This window comes from Amblyomma americanum, chromosome 4 (genome assembly GCF_052857255.1).
Source record: "Amblyomma americanum isolate KBUSLIRL-KWMA chromosome 4, ASM5285725v1, whole genome shotgun sequence".
Taxonomy (NCBI): Eukaryota; Metazoa; Arthropoda; class Arachnida; order Ixodida; family Ixodidae; genus Amblyomma; species Amblyomma americanum.
Genome location: NC_135500.1, coordinates 129,744,949 through 129,756,979, shown reverse-complemented (window position 1 = coordinate 129,756,979; position 12,031 = coordinate 129,744,949). Strand labels below are relative to the sequence as shown.

At 45.2% G+C, this 12,031-nt stretch overlaps 1 protein-coding gene across 3 annotated transcripts in view; it reads right to left on the bottom strand.

The window, feature by feature from the left end:
- Positions 1–12,031, bottom strand: part of LOC144128354 (glycoprotein 3-alpha-L-fucosyltransferase A-like) — a 34,834-nt gene that overhangs the window by 7,421 nt on the left and 15,382 nt on the right. For 2 of the 3 annotated variants that reach the window (XM_077661699.1, XM_077661697.1), the window contains exons 4-6: positions 10,151–10,192; positions 6,037–6,331; positions 2,045–2,228 (exon numbers count right to left, since the gene is read on the bottom strand). In XM_077661699.1, coding sequence (XP_077517825.1) covers positions 2,045–2,228; positions 6,037–6,331; positions 10,151–10,192 — 521 coding nt within the window. The remainder of the gene's footprint in view (positions 1–2,044; positions 2,229–6,036; positions 6,332–10,150; positions 10,193–12,031) is intronic. The other variant, XM_077661698.1, reaches the window with a different exon arrangement.

The window sequence follows — 12,031 nt, the reverse complement described above, 5'->3', positions numbered from 1 at the left end:
TTCTCTTCATGATGAATTCTTTCAGCCACCGCAAGTTATCTTTCCACGTCGCGATCATCCTTACAAAGTTAAACGCATTAACTGCCAGTCATTCCATTATGCCTATTCTTTTTTACCACGCACAATAACCGAATGGAACGCTTTGCCATCAGAAATTGCCACTGAATCTGATCTAAATAAATTCCAACATCTTATGCACTCATGTTTCAACAACTAAAAAGGTATTTTTTGAGCGTTCTTTTCTTCCTCCTTGTCTTCTTTTTATTTATTTTTTTTTGTACTTCAGCGCACCTTTTCCAGTGTTGTCTTTTTCTTTTTCTAGCGGTGCTGTTATTTATGCTCAAATTTTGCTGTTATGTGCATTGTTGCGACCCTTTCTGTGAATGCCTATTTATGATTAATATTTTGTGATTTCTATTTTATTTTAGTGCAATATCTTTAACCTTATAACAATGCTTTGTACTTACTCCCCCCCCCCCCCCCCCCATGTAATACCCTCAAATGAGGGCCTTTGGGGGTATTTTGAATAAATAAATAAGAACTCTGCACTAAATAGCCTGCCGAACTCAAGACAGAAGTGATCCGCAGAACCCACCGACTGCAAGTGCTGCCGACAGAGCAGGCGCGCCGCTCTCAGGTCGCACACTGAGAAGAAGCGATAGCTTCGCCAGCAGCACAAGTAGTGCCGCGGTGGCAACCGCACTATGTTTGCATCGTTTCGGGATGGCGCATGCGACCTTTTGCCTCTCATCATACATGAGGAAGAATGAGGGCTCTGGAAGTAAACTACTCGTTGGGCGAACATGTGCACTCGAACAAGGAGTAACGCGGTAACTCTAAACAGCAGCACGGGTGCAGCACGGATAAAAAAAAACGTGACTTAATGATACCTTTTCTGTGTGGTGGGCACGCAATGGACATGAGCTGAGCACGTAATGTGGAGATCAAATTAAAACTGGGCACAATTAAGAGTATACTGCTTTAATACAAATCATAGTCCATATAACTGGTGACGCTAATAAGAAACCCTGATTAAAACACTGTTCCTGTAATGTAATTCGCCTATTGTGTGGTGTGAAACGTTTGTACAAGGCCTCTATTGCACTTAACGAACGTTCTTCAGTGGTGTAGAAGTAGCGTGCCTGGTATACCGATCCAAAGGACCATGGTTCGATTCCGCTTGACTGCCTCTTTTGCAATGAAACTTTTTCTACGTCTTTACCCTCTCGACCAGTAAGGATCTTCCAGTCAGTCGCGTCAACACCGTGTTTTTCTCCAAACGACACCTTTAATACGTACGCGTTAAAAAAATTCTCAGGGTAACACTGTAGACACCGGGTTTGGGTCGGGGTTTTGTATTAAAGAAAGGTGCAATAAGTGTCCTGGTCACGGTGTGCGCTCAAAACGTTCCAAAAAGGAAGGGATGTACGAGGAGGTGGAGCGACGCAGAAATATCGACTAGAATAGAACGATTTCGACTGCCTAGTGTTCTTTAACGCGAACAACAGACATTACCAGTTTTTTTTTTATTTCGCCTCCGTCAAAATGTGGACACCGTGGCTGCATGGGGCTCAACCCTGCAGCTGCGAGATCAAGCATTCGAACGCTAAAACCGTTGAGCTACCGTGGCTGCTTACACCAAGGGAAGGCAGGCAGAACATGAGAAGGTGTAAGGAGCCATGGTGGAGGATGGAAAATCAGGACTTTCGCTTGTACAGAATGTCTACGGCTACCACGTTATGGACAGAGTTAACTGAGGATAAATACGATGGTCCTTAACGGAACCAGACTGATGACTATGGTGGCGGTGGTGATGATGTTGATGTGAGCACCTTAACCGCGCTCTTTCATTAAAACCGTGCAGCGTAAAGGAAGCTAAGAGTGGCCAGTCAGCCGTTCAGGAGCCGAGACGAGAAAATTATACGCACGGGAGGACTATCCGCGGCTTGCTGCCCCACCCCTGTTGGCTGACGGCCGCTCCACAGCTTCCCACGCTGCATGCTTTTGAGAACCAGGACGCGGACAAGGTGTCCGATTCGGTTACCTGTATGTGCTCCTGCAGCTTGCGCGCGTACTCGAGGCGGCGGTTCGAGGCGTAGCAGTTGGACACAAACCAGGCCGCCACCTTGGATTTGTTCTGGGTGTAGTCGTGGTCGCGCCTGATTGTCTTCACCAGCGGGTCGAAGAGCACAAACTTCTCGTACGGCGTCACGATGTCCGAGTCCTTCCTGCGCGCCAATAAAGAACAAAGAAAAAAAGAAAGGACGGAAGCAGCAAAGAAAATAAATAAGAGATCAAGAAGGAAAGAAGGAAATAGGAAAAAGGAAGCAGAGAAGTAAATAATGGTTAGGAAGTTTTTGCTGGTAGTGACACCGTGCACTGCCGCGAACAGATAATAATTGAACAAGTTAATAATTGAACAAGTAGGAAAGTTAAAATAGTTCATAAAAATGGGAAATAGGCCAGAAACATAAGACAGCTCCTATTCTATGCTGCAACCCAACGTGCACTGTCACAGTTTTGCGCTGGATGCTGTTTCTGCGTGGGCTTTCACTGAATGAAACTTTCGTTAGGAACAGAAGAAAGCACACCAATGAAAATTCGTTAGTGGTGTGTGCTGTAACTCGTACTCGTGAGCTTCGACACACTGGATTTTCGCGTGTTAAGCACACATGTTGCACGTTTACTCCAAATGCAAATAGATGCAAATTGTTGTCTGTGTTTGCCACAGAAACGGAGGCAATATGATGTCAATAGCTCAGCTGTAGCGGCAGGAGAACCGTTGCAAAGAAATTTCTCGATGACGCAAGAGGTTGCGTGTTAGGCCGTTCCAAGAGGTGTCTCGAGGGCTGAGAGTTGCATACCTTGCTGATTAGATACTTATGCACCAGAAGAGCTTATGAGTTTATTTCACCTGATTTCAGCTTATTTCACCTGCTCAATCTGGATTTATAAAAACGCATATACAGAATTAGCTTTGGTGGAAAAGTAAGTTTATTATACCTGAATTTGAAAAGTTTGTCGTTGGTATCTATGTCAATTTCTCAAGAGTTTGATTCATTGATCACTACACTTCACGAAGAAAACTGGAAATATATGTATGGAATTAGCAGACATTATCTGGAACTGCCCAAGTCATATCCCAGTTTTCAGCAACAGTTTGCCCAAATTGAATCCGAGGGCAGTATTCTGTCTGCTTCTTTTTAACGCTTAAATTAATGGTCTCACTAACCCCAGCACTAAGTCAAAATATATTTTATATGCAGACGACCTTAGTATATATCCTTTTTCACATTGTCATAAACTGCAAAATGGAGCACAGTCTTTGCTTATCATGGCTAAAAAATGGTCTATAATAAACAACTAAAGATAGGCGTCAATAATAAAAAAGCTCTAATGTTTAGACCTAAGTTTAAAATATGGAAGGCGCCAACGAAAATAAATAATTTTTAAATTCTTGATATTACTATTTCTCAGACCATGCAATGGGGAAACCACGCTGATTCTGTTTTGATTGAATTGTTGCTTGTCCTTGGCATGGCATACAATAACTGAGCATATCTGATATTTGAAATAAAAACTCTGATTTATAATTTCCTCCTCTACTTGCATCTTTATTACTGTTTAATGTTCGGAGGCACGACATTTATTTCTGCTTAATGGTCGGAGGCACGACATAAAATAATCCGCGAAAAATATTCGTACTCCAAAAAGTTTCCTAGAATACTTTCATATAAAAGATCCACTCAAAAAGTTTTCTCTTCAAAGCAGATATAATACTAGTATTAAATTTGTATAATTACAAGCTAACATTTGGATTCAAGAATCGAATCAAAAGACAATCGATTGTCCCTGCGGGAATAGGAGGTATTGAAAAATAGCACAGTGCCTTACCCTACCAGTAATAAAGAGTAGTGGGGTCTAGTAACACGTAGAAAGACCTACGCAATGAAAAATTTGTTCACCCTTCCTGCTTTATCCGGTTACTCTGATAAAACTGGTATGGAACCTTTAAATATAACAACGAAATACGTCAGCGTCGCTCCCCACATACCTAATACTACATTGTGAACTTGCATGCTTCTGTTCTCATCATGTTTATATGAACTCTGTTCGCTTCTATGCTGTTTTGTGTTTATTTGCGGCCGTTTTACTCTAATGCCTTGCATTTTTTGACCAGGTAACTAGCAAAGCAAAAAACGATCGGGATGCGACAGCATCGATCGGGTGGAATGCGACAGCATTATATTTCACGCGTGTCCCAGCTTCTGTTGCAAACTTCAGTCTGTGTCTGCGTCAGCTTCTTTTGAAATTGTCGGTCCACCAACCGCCATATTCGGTCTGCCAGATGCGCAAGCAGGTATCCGCTATGGTGTGACGGGGCTCACATTTGCATATGTATTTTTTTTATTTCCATTCTCTATCGACGTTACTCAAAACCCGATGAACAGGTTGTGATGCCATTGCAAGGTCCATGACCTCTCTCGACCAATCAGCGAATTCCACGGCACCGTAAATCGGCGGGGTTTTGGTGTGACGACCTCTAACGCTATCGCATTAACATGCACTTTTGTGGTCGTTTTCTTTGCGTGCTTTTGCTGCCTTGTAAGGAGGGTTGTGGGACCTTGTCAAGCTGCCGTTTCCCGCGCAATTTTTACTTACAGGCTGCACCATTTTCTCAATGAATATAGATATCAATATTATTATTCCATCCAGGGAAGTCAGTCACTGGACGCGAATCTCACTTTCCTCCGTAAATTTTGATGCAGCTAAAGTCAAAGCAACGAAACCATAACATCGCAAGCTGCGCTCGCTAAAGGTTCACATATAACTCTACTGTACCTCAGTTTGCAGAAAAAACAAGTCGGCTTTTTTTTACCTTAGTGCGAATGGAATGCAAAGTGTTTTCCGGCAAAAGTGAAATGTGGCTGCCTGTGGCTTCCAGCAGGAGAGAGACAGTTACATCACTGGTAAAAAGGTAGGCGCCTGGTGCGACGACGCTACAAATCAAACGCTGATTTTCTGAACAGAAGCCCCAAGCTGTTGATGGCACTGTGGTCGCATGATTTTAGAACGTCTCAGATCAGACGTCTACTGGCCCGCCACCAAAGCTGCATACTCTGGAAAAGCTCCCTGATGCGCCTATCGAAAACATGCGAGACGAATCTCAGAGCCAAGTGGTCTATAGACTTTCTATAGACTTGGTATCGACTGTATTGCCTTCCTATAGATTTTTCCTTTTGTCTATTCATAGTCCATACTACAGACTGTCTAAGGCGAAATTCTACTAAGAGCATGCGGCTATAAAACCATAGATTGTCTATAGACTGTCAAGGATTTGTATGGCCAATAGAGTAGTCTATAGCATTTGTTTATAAAAATATCTGTAGAGTTTATTGGCAAAAGTCTGAACAGTCTATAGACTGTTCAAAAAATTGGCAGTGCCTTAACTTGGATAAACCAGGAATTCAGCGAAAAGCAAGCACGCTTGCTAAGCGTCTGAGGCTCGTCCATGACAGCTCCGCTACACGCTCGCGACAGCCGTTCTATATATATAAACCCACACGACCACACGTGTCTATGACGTGTATCACATGGTCTTACGACACCCCCATCGGGTGTCATCACGTGGCCTCACATCACCCCATCGGATGCTCTTAAGGTCAAAGGTCAACTAAATGTCATGGGTCAAGGTCAGGGGTCAAGGGTTCGACACCATAACTGTACCACATATGGTCATACACGGCTATCCTTGGTTGGGCTGAAGGTCGTTCAAGGTCGTTGTGCTGCCTACCGGGTGTCATCACGTAGCCTCACATCACCCTGTCGGATGCTCTTAAGGTCAAAGGTCAACTAAATGTCATGGATCAAGGTCAGGGGTCAAGGTCAGGGGTCAAGGGTTCGACACCATAACTGTACCACATATGGTCATACACGGCTATCCTTGGTTGGGCTGAAGGTCGTTCAAGGTCGTTGTGCTGCCTACTTCAAGCCCGCTTTACTTAGCGTAGTCAAAATTTTGCAAGGGACACGCACCTGTAGGTGGCCGTCCAGTCGATTCCCGTGGCCCCCTTCTCTATGGGCGTGTGCTGCGGGTTCTCGAGCAGGTAGAGGATCCGCACCGTCTGATTTCTCTCGTCTTCCCTAATGGCCTGGTAGTAGCTACTGTAGCCGTCCTTGAATATGAAGGCGTCCACTGTGGCGCCTTCCGGTGCTCTCCCACGGTACACTCGGCACCTGTCCACGGGACAACGGTCCCGCAGGAACAGAGCCTGGCCTTCCAAGAAGTCGTACCAGCTGCCGTCCAAGACGATAGTCTTCAACGACGTGTCTGCGCGCGTGTTAAACGGTGAACGCTTATTGTTTCGTGAGAGAAATTAATTATAATTGATAACTCGCGCGCACGCATCCGCCGAGTTTTAGTCGACGCTTTTGCCAGCATGGTGTGTCAAGACCCACTGGTAAAAGTACCTGGGCTAACACTCTTCAGTTCAAGTTTATTCGTGATTCATGAATGCAATAGACCTAAGTGAATCCAGAAACAACAGGTGACACACTGGTATCGTCTGCGTCGCAAAAGATACACAAGGTGTTTCAGCGAAGACTTTCAAAAAATTTCAATAATAGGCTTTTTGGGGTAAAAATATGGCTCTTGCGGCATAGCATTACCAGTGTTGGCGGACACCAGAAAACCAGTGAATGGCCTTAACTAGTAAGCTGGTTAACTATTTTTAATAATTAACTTTTTAACTAGTTGAGTTAGGCGCCTAGTAGCAATTAGAGATTTGTAGCCGGTCTTTAGTAATAGCTATATGTTTTTAGAATTTTGAAAACACGATCACCCTCGCCGCTGTGGCTCGACAAAATTTGGCTGCATCGTGGGAAAATACATGCGCTTTCGAAAGCATGCAAGCAAAGCAACCCGTCCAGTGCACGTAATTAGTCGAAAAGGCCAAATTTTGTCGAGCCAGAGCGCTAAGGGTAATCGCGTTTTCGAAATTCTAAAAGCTAATGTGGCTGTTACTAACGACCGGCTGCAAATCACTAATTGCAGCTAGGCGCTTAGCCTTACTATAGGTCAGAAGTTAATTATTAAAAATTAGTTAACCAGCTTACTACTTAAGACGATTCACCGGTTTTCTGGTGTCCGCCAACACTGGTAATACTATGCCGCAAAAGCCATATTTTAACCCAAAAAAGCCTATTTTTCAAAAATTTTTGAAAGTTCGCTGAAGCACCCGGTATGTAGCGCTCATAACAGATATTGTCACCATTTCAAAACGCGAAAAAGAAATCAGGATAAAATATAAATAAGTAAGGAGAAATGCGGCGCTGCCATCTCGAGACCAAGCTTGAGCTTGGGTTCCCTGGAGGAAGAAATTTTTAATCGTGACATGTACAGAGGGAGAACGAGAACATCGATGTAGTCTATTATTCCGCGTAGGTCTGTTATGAATGTAAGGTGAATATGATACAATTCCTTTGGTGCGATACTATTTTATTCTTGGCATCCGCCCGTCTGTATGTCTAGTTCTAGCAACAATGAGGGCACATGGGTCAATAACGAAGTGCAAAAAGAATCAGAATGAAAATAAAGTTCGAATCAAATAATGATATCACTACCCTTCTCTCCCCGTGGATGACAACAAAGCGCCATATCACGATACACGCATGCCGTTTATGGCCTCCAAATTACAGAGACAGTGAGGCACAAAACTCTTAGTCATACTTGAGATGTGCCCGTCAGTCATCCGATGTTTGTCAAAAAACATCGCTGAGCATTTAGAATGACAGATCAGGTAACTAAACTGTTTAAAAATATATGCTAGATGACTGACAAGAACTGAGCTGCCATGGCTTTGCAAGCGTTCCACTGTAGAGTGAAAATTTCCTGCTTCTATGCTGCCTCTAAATTTCTGGCGTCAGAAAACTCACGGGCTCTTCCATCTCATTAGGGTGTAACGGCGTCCCTATATTTTACACCAAAACTCTGACAACAACGTCTGAACGTGCTGGCGAACTACTCGGGCAACGGAGCAAACGGTGTGGTTCAGCGTGCCCCTGATTCTTCTTCGACTCGTACACAGCGCCGCCGCAGCGTGGCGTGTATTTTTTTAAAATCGCCAATCTATTACGGATGATCAAACGATCAAGGGCAGCGACATTCTAAAAGCGAACTCAATTAGCGTTGCTCTTGTGGCAGTGACGTACGGTGAACAACAGACTCGGATAAGTCAGTCACTTGCCCGACAACAAGCTATTATAAAAAAGTTCCATAGTTACTCGCATGTCGGTCGACAGTCGACCCCTTAACTCCGGGAACCGCAAAAAAAATTAGCTGTGGTTTAGCTTTGGTTAAACCTGGCGAGAAGCGAAATAAACCTCCGACTCGGCGTCGCTGATTAGACGTATCGCGCGCCTGAAGTACTTTTCTTCGCATTTGCACTCTTCCGTCGTTTCTCGACGCGTGTCGCACGTTCTTCTTCTGTCCCTTCGGCACGGCGTTTCTTCCTAGCCTCATTGAAACGTTGAAGCTTAATTCGCTTTCCGGCGTGCTATCACGGCAGGATGTTCTTCCTCCTCCGTCGCAAAACCGGTTTATACCCCCCCCCCCCCCCCCCGGCTCGCCGTTGGTATATATGCACAGCTCTCCATTGACGTCACAGACGGTGGCTCCACCCCCGTTGTCATGTAGAGTATCTATCTCCATGATTGATGTGCTTGCTTACTCAGACCCGCCGCGGTGGCTCAGTGGTTAGGGCGCTCGACTACTGATCCGGAGCTCCCGGGTTCGAACCCGACCGCGGCGGCTGCGTTTTTATGGAGGAAAAACGCTAAGGCGCCCGTGTGCTGTGCGATGTCAGTGCACGTTAAAGATCCCCTGGTGGTCGAAATTATTCCGGAGCCCTCCACTACGGCACCTCTTCTTCCTTTCTTCTTTCACTCCCTCCTTTATCCCTTCCCTTACGGAGCGGTTCAGGTGTCCAACGATATATGAGACAGATACTGCGCCATTTCCTTTCCCCAAAAACCAATTATTATTATTATTGCTTACTCAGATTCCTTTTATAGGACGTCACCGTCATACAGCATCGCAAGTTGTCCCAGCTCTTCAGCCTTTGACCGTGACCTTCGAGAGATTTGGGGGGTGTCCCATCATCCTGGTTTGGCATATATGCGCCACCATGGCTTACGTGACTTAGCTCCACGGTTTGACCTCTAAAGCTTTTCAAGATCATCAACGGAACTGCACTACTTTCTTGAAAACTAGGCATAGTGATTCAAAAAGAAAAGGTTGGATCGCCGTATTCGCAGACCACTGGAAGCTCGGAGGCGCCAACGAGCAATTAAGGCGACCGGCACAATGCGCCATATACCAAAGTTGCAGTGGTGGTGCGAGAAACTCATCGCAGATGGGCCGCTGGCACTGCTTCCTGATTAACTGATGTGCTTTACAGCGAAACTGAAATCACGTTTTGGCGCTTAATTTTTCTAACCACCGCGCACAATATGATCGCTCGCTTAAATGCTGCCAGCCTCCCTCCTAAACCATTCGGAATGGCAGCCCTCATTTAGGAGGAGTGACTCGCCGCAATACTGAGAGAAGTTTCATTTTTACGACGATGCCTCCAAAGTACACGCTCAACACAGTTACCGCACAATACGACCCCATTCTTTGTTCATATCGGCCTCTTGCGTGCTTGTGAAGATTGTGAAGGCTTCAAGGCGGCCAGAACTCGACTTTCTGCAGAAGCGTCGTTGGCTTCATTCTCTCTTCCTTGCCTTTAGACGCATTCTAATCGGCGATTCGGAGCATGTTTTCTTGCCACGCGAAACCAAGGGGCGTGTTGCAATGGGGCGATTTAGAATCAGATCCCGAATTCTGATTAGGCCGCGACGCATGTCTTGTTCCTACGCGGACACTGAAAGCTGCTCTGGATCACCGAACAGAATACATAGTTTGTAGCCGTGTTTGCGTCTCGCCTTGGCTGTGATTCGTGTATTGGTCAACCCCCGCGTTTGGAACGCGATATTGAAAAAAAAAATCGGCCTACTACACGATAGTGAATGTGGTGAGCAAAATTAGCGAACAAATAAAGTTAGATGCGAAGTCGCGTATACGCATGCTTCAAGAATTGAGTGCGCTTACCATTCGATTGTGATGTACCGCTGCCAGGCGTATAAGTGGTGTCTGCGAAAAATCAGACCATATGTGTCAGTGACTGAAATTGATCGGGGGATCAGTCATCAGGAAATCATATCGATATGACAGCCAACACATGCGTGATTGCTGCGAATAACTACGGTGCGTAGTTTTCGAGAGCGAAATATGGCCGGAATGCTCGGGATACATGGAGCGATTTTACGGCGGCATGTCGGCGAGCTGCGCCCGGCGACGCTCACTTGATGCCCGACATCAAAAATATTCCGGCCGCCTCCAATGTGGACTCCGCGGAAACCGGAAGAGGCGGCTGATGCGAGCCAATAATAATAATAATAATAATAATAATAATAATAATAATAATAATAATAATAATAATAATAATAATAATAATAATAATAATAATAATAATAATTGGTTTCTGGGGAAAGGAAATGGCGCAGTATCGGTCTCATATATCTTTGGACACCTGAACCACGCCGTAAGTGAAGGGATAAAGGAGGGAGTGAAAGAAGAAAGGAAGAGAGAGGTGCCGTAGTGGAGGGCTCCGGAATAATTTCGACCACCTGGGGATCTTTAACGTACACTGACATCGCACAGCACACGGGCGCCTTAGCGTTTTTCCTCCATAAAAACGCAGCCGCCGCGGTCGGGTTCGAACCCGGGAACTCCGGATCAGTAGTCGAGCGCCAGAACGCCTTTTCTCGTTTGACTGCTTGCACCGGCCGCCGGCAGCATGGTAGCCATGGCCGCCAAGGCAAGCTACGCAGTGATTTGACCACGAAAATGTGATTATCGCAAAAATAAATGAGCCTTAATTAAAGCACGAAATGTCGCTTTTATCGAGAGATACGTTCTAATCTCTGATCGAAATGACCGTGATTTCTCCCTGGAGCGAAAAGTACCGAAGAGAAACGCGCCGCTGGTAGCCGCGTCCAGGCGGGCGTTCCGAGGTACGTGATTTCAAGCATTCAACTGCTTCAGACCAAGCACTCGTGATACTGTGAGTGCTATGATGTTGAAATGAACACTGTTTCAATTTTAACAGGTAGTTCAGCTTAAGTGCTCTCAAAGGCCTCTTCGCGCAGCGGTATTTGCTACTTAATAATAATAATAATAATAATAATAATAATAATAATAATAATAATAATAATAATAATAATAATAATAATAATAATTGGTTTTTGGGGAAAGGAAATGGCGCAGTATCTGTCTCATTTATTGTTGGGCACCTGAACCGCGCCGTACGGGAAGGGATAAAGGAGGGAGTGAAAGAAGAAAGGAAGAGAGAGGTGCCGTAGTGGAGGGCTCCGGAATAATTTCGACCACCTGGGGATCTTTAACGTGCACTGACATCGCACAGCACACGGGTGCCTTAGCGTTTTTCCTCCATAAAAACGCAGCCACCGCGGTCGGGTTCGAACCCCGTAGGTCCGGATGAGTAGCCGAGCGCTCTAACCACTGAGCCACCGCGGCGGGTTATTTGCTACTTGACCCCTTGTGCTTTCGCGTCGAGGGATGCGCGAAGCCGCGCGCCGCTTGTTCGATCCACGTAATTTCCGCCCATAAAACACTTGGCGTCGCGCGGCTGCCAAGTTTTTTGACGGACTAACTTTGTTGAAAAGACCGCCGCTTGTAGCCGGGCCTTGAGAGTACGTTTAGACAAATATGATACAGATGTAAATTAATTGACATAAAAAATATTATGATTGATGGAAACCAAAACGCTTTCCCAAAGAAAGAACAATTCGCCCAGGTTAAATATAACGCTACCATTTCGTTAAGTATAGTGAGAATAATGCGAGGTAATTGAATGCAAGAAATGCAATACACACACATCCCGTTCTACGCATATCCCCTAACTCCACA